Source organism: Chrysochloris asiatica, unplaced genomic scaffold (genome assembly GCF_000296735.1).
Source record: "Chrysochloris asiatica unplaced genomic scaffold, ChrAsi1.0 scaffold00013, whole genome shotgun sequence".
Taxonomy (NCBI): domain Eukaryota; kingdom Metazoa; phylum Chordata; class Mammalia; order Afrosoricida; family Chrysochloridae; genus Chrysochloris; species Chrysochloris asiatica.
In genome coordinates, this window is record NW_006408531.1 from 1,727,711 (window position 1) to 1,732,542 (window position 4,832).

The window sequence follows — 4,832 nt, forward strand, 5'->3', positions numbered from 1 at the left end:
GATGCGTTCCATTTCATTTTTGACAACTTCCAATTTTCCCAGATTCATACTTCATACATTCCATGTTCCGATTTTCAATGGATGTTTACAGCTGTTTCTCTTCATTTTGAGTTGTAGCCCATCAGCAAATGAAGGTTCTGTGCGTTTTTCTCCCATGAGCTTAACTCTATTCACGTCATCATGGTCAACTCTACTTTGATGAGGCACTTCTTCCCCAGTCGCATTCTGAGTGCCTTCCAACCTGAGGGGCTCATTGTCCAACCCTGTATCTGACAGTGTTTCTCTGCTATTCATAGCATTTTCAGTGACTAGCGATTCGGAAGTAGTTTGTCACTCTTTCTTCCTAGTCTGTCTTTGTCTGGAAGCTCATCTGAAACCTCTCCACCATGGGTGACCCTGCTGGTTACTTAAAATACTGGTGGCATACGCCTCAGAATCACAGCAAGTCAGCCACCACAGCACGACAGACAGACGAGTGGTAGCCTTTTGGTTTTATGTAAAAACTGTGTACATTTTGGTGTGCCTTATTTTTAATATTTAGAAAGCTGTACCTTTCTAAATATTGTTTTGTTTCCAAAGCTGCAGAGTTATAAATTTCATATGCCAGCAGAATGCCCAACTCTTAGATGGTAACTAATGAAAAGCCAAATCAATGGCATATCATCATATTAATTACCTAAAAGAGGCAAAAACAGTAGCAGAGTCCTGACATTATTTTCACTTCTGAATATAGCTCTATTGCGATCAAAGGAAATGTTTGTCCAAAACATAGACCCATTATCAATATTCACAGGTATATCAATTTGGACAATCATAATGGGTATCAATTTATAAAGTCATATTATCCAAGGGCCCAACTACTCTATTGTACTGCTTGAAGGACTCTATGAACAAGGCAAGCTTCATCAAGAAAATCAGCTAGCTGGACCCCTGAAATCCAAATGAAACCGGTCATTTCGTTTCTTTAAAATTTTAATGCTATGCAACATCACAAAACTGAATTCAAATGCGCTCAGCAGAGAGTCCTACCAGATTCAAACACAGAAAACAGCAACATAATTATTTGGACATACGTTTTGCTGAAGGATTTGATATGCTTTTCTAACTGAACTGATGCATTCACCTGTATCATTACCTCGCCAGACACTAGCCAAATTACACTCTATAAAAACTCCCCTCTATATTATCAGTAAGGAGCTCTGGTAGCGTAGTGGTTACGAATTGGGCTGTGAACCGCAAGGTCAGCAGTTCAAAACTACCAGCTGTTCTGCGGGAGAAAGAGGAGGCTTTCTGCTCCTGTAAAGATTTACGGCCTCGGAAACCCTGTACAGGGTCGCTATGAGTCGGGACCGACTCCACGGCACATAACAACAACAACATATTATCAGTATCCCAGGATTTGTTTAAAATTCGTGAGGAGAATATAATATGCTTTCGTTTCCGCTACAGAGTTGTGTTGTTGTAGCAGGAGTATAATTCACAGCCCTAAACACGTGTAGAGAAACAATGTGAAAGACCATAAAAACTAGAAGCATGGACCAAATGGGAAGAAATGGGACACAGTGAAGAAAGTTTCTTTATTTCCTCACCAACAATACTTTTCTCCCCTCTTCCCAAAATAAGCAAGTTAAACTCAGAACACACAGGGGCCTTTTCTATTGACTGCTTTTCTTCTGGTTTCTGGCTACCCTTTTCTGGTGTGTTCTTTTTAGTGCATAAGGGTTATTTTAGATAATAGAGAGTGATAATTCTGGAAATCAGATTGTCCTACTCCCCTCAAAGTCTGTTGTTCTTGCTGCTGTTGTGGACTTTATTTTTTAAGAGACTTTCTTGGATAAATGCTGTCTAACAATTCACTCTATTCAGATCCACGCCTCCATTGCCCACTTTCCTATGCATACATCCTGAATGTTTAATAACGGTATGTCTTTTCTATAGAGTCAGAGTTCTCTAATGAGTGCATTTTAGTCCTGCCAGCCAAAGATCAAATAAGAAAAAAATGGTGATGAAAAATCTAAAAGGCTTCCTGTGAAATTAGCAGATGCACATTTGGTCACAAACAGATGGCTTTATTACCACATTAGAAAACCACATGTTACATACTCCCCAACATTACACTTGCTCTTTTGTAAGCATCACTTTAACATGAACTCAATTCCCTGACATATTTTAGGTCCTATCTACTCAAAATAATAGTTTATACAGCAAAAGCTATACTCAGCTAGTGTAGTTCCTCACTTTCGAGAGGAAGAAACACATAAACAGTGGGATTATGTGACTTGCCCAAGGACACAAAACTAAAAGAGGACAGGAAAAATCAAATCCTCAGGTTTCCCTGTGTGCTTCTCTTCTCACTGTAACACCACTTCTCTTTAGCTTCTTCCTCCCATACTCATTCTCTCACAACTACGAAATGTTTGCAGAGAAAAAAGTGATCAAGTCAGTGAGAAGACTCAGGAAATTACCCCACATTCTCATGAGATAAAAATGAGTTCCAAGGTCTCTACAAAGTTGAGGTTACAAGTAAAGGTCTACAAATGCAACTGGCAGGAATACAGTGAGCAATATACTAAACTTATTGGAAGATTCAACATCTCAAGAGAAGTTACAATCTCACTGAGAGTCTGTGGGTCTCTTCATACTCATACTTGAGGGAATAATCTCAATGCAGGGAGACTACACCAAGGAATAACACAAACAGTTCCTTAAAGTGACTTTCTAGATAATATTTCTATTTATCTTGTTTTTTAAAAAAGAAGGAGATTCAGCTTTTCTTAGAATTTATAATAAAATTGGCAATCGTTCATTTGTGTAATTTAAAAATAAATAGGCATACACTGGTGTGCCTTCTTATCACATTTTCCTAACACATGCCAATTTTTAAAAGGCTGTAAGTCTTTAAAGTCTATAAAGTCACGTAAGGTTTAAAAGAAGAAGAAGAACAGTGGTTTTTGGAGGGTGGGGAAGGGTGACTGACCAGAACAGGACACCAGAGAACTTTCTGGGGAAATGGATTCTACAGCATGATCGATAGATATAAAACAAAAATTAGAGTTTTATGTGCTTGAACCATTTTATATAACCATTCTCTACATAAGATTCCACTTGACAGAAAAGATTCTGCTGTGTAAAAAACAAAATATAAGGAGTGGCAAGCACTTTTCTAGCAAAGAGTTTTATAGACTCTGCAAGGGCATTCAGTATATGGAACATAAAAATTATAAATAACATTGTGAAGGATGAGAATTTCAGAACATTTATTAGTGCTCATGTGGATCCTCTACAAACAGTTGTTCCAACAGAACAAGGGGATTGCGCATGATCTAAAATCAGGAAACATGTGCAAGAAGGTGGTGTCCTTTCACTCATTCAATCTATATGCTGAGCAAATAATCTGAGAAGCCACCCTATACAAAGAAGAATTAGAGAAAGACTCATAAACAACCTAAGACATACAGAAGCTACTCTTTTGCTTGCTGGAAGTGAAGGCTAAAAGACCAAAGACTAGCCTTCACAGCACTTCAACATAAAGAAAACAAAAATCTTCATAATTGGAACACTAAGCTACATCATGATAAATGGAGAAAATATTGAAGTTGTCAACACACTTAGATCCACAATCAATGATCATGGAAGCAGCACACAATAAATCAAAGGATGTATCACACTGGGCAAATATGCTGCAAAAGATCTCTTCAAAGTATTAAAAAGCAAAGATATCACCTCGAAGATTAAGTTGTGCATGATCCAATCCATGGTATTTTTCAATCGCCCTATATGCATGTGGAAGGAGGGCAATGAATAAGGAAGACTAAAGAAGAATTGGTAACTTGGAATTATGGGGTTGGCAAAGAATACAGAATATATATTATAGACTGCCAAGAGAATGAACAAATCTGTCTTGGATTGCCAGAAAGTTCCTTAGAAATGAGGCAGTGAGACTTCATCTCACATACTTTAGGCATGTTATCAGGGAAGGCCAGTCTTTGGAAAAGGGCACCAGGCTTGGTAAAGCAGAGTGTCAGAAACATCAACAAGATGGACTGACACAATGGCTGCCACAATGCACTCAAACACCGGAACAGTTGTGAGGATGGGGCAAGAGCGGCCATGTTGAATAGTGTACGAAGGGTTGCTCTGAGTAGAAACTGACTCACTGGTACCTAATTATGTAATATAAACAAAGAGAAGGTTGCTGTTGTTGGGTGCCGTCTACTCAACTCCGACTCGTGGTAACCCACGTCACAGAGGAGAAATGCCCCACGGATTTTCTTGGCTGTGATCTTGCTGGAGCAGATCATCAAATCTTCCGCCTATAGACCTCATGGATGTATTTAAATAAATATTCTTTTTTTTTTCAAATTGTAAATGTTACTCAACTTTATTTTTTAAATTAAGGGCCTTACCTTTTATCGTTTGCTCCAAAATGATTTGTCCAGTTTGGCTTAATTCTTCTAGTTTGGGGCTTCTTTCTGTTTGTTCTTTTTCTAATCTCTGGAGAGAGAGAAAAAAAGCCCCAATATTAGGATATTGTAAACTTTATCCTCAATATAATGTTGATAATATTTTAAGTTTTTATCTCTAATGTTTCTCCCACATTCACTTTAGGCAATTCAGTAAAAGTTTATATAGGGAACTAATACAAGACAAAACTGTACATTTCAAAAAAAGATCTGTGCATTTCCAGTCTCTTCTCCAGAACATCAGAGATGAATAAATCATTTGATCAATCAATGGTGCAAAACCTATAATGACTCGGAGAGAACAAACAAGATGGCGGATCGGGTGGACAAATAGCAGAGAGCTCCGCCAACAACAACACAGAATACCCG

At 38.1% G+C, this 4,832-nt stretch overlaps 1 protein-coding gene across 1 annotated transcript in view; it reads right to left on the reverse strand.

Moving 5' to 3' along the window:
• UTRN (utrophin) overlaps positions 1 to 4,832 on the reverse strand; it is a 574,637-nt gene that overhangs the window by 503,033 nt on the left and 66,772 nt on the right. The window contains 1 exon segment of the mRNA XM_006834702.1: positions 4,407 to 4,494. Within this exon segment, the coding sequence (XP_006834765.1) occupies positions 4,407 to 4,494 (88 nt within the window).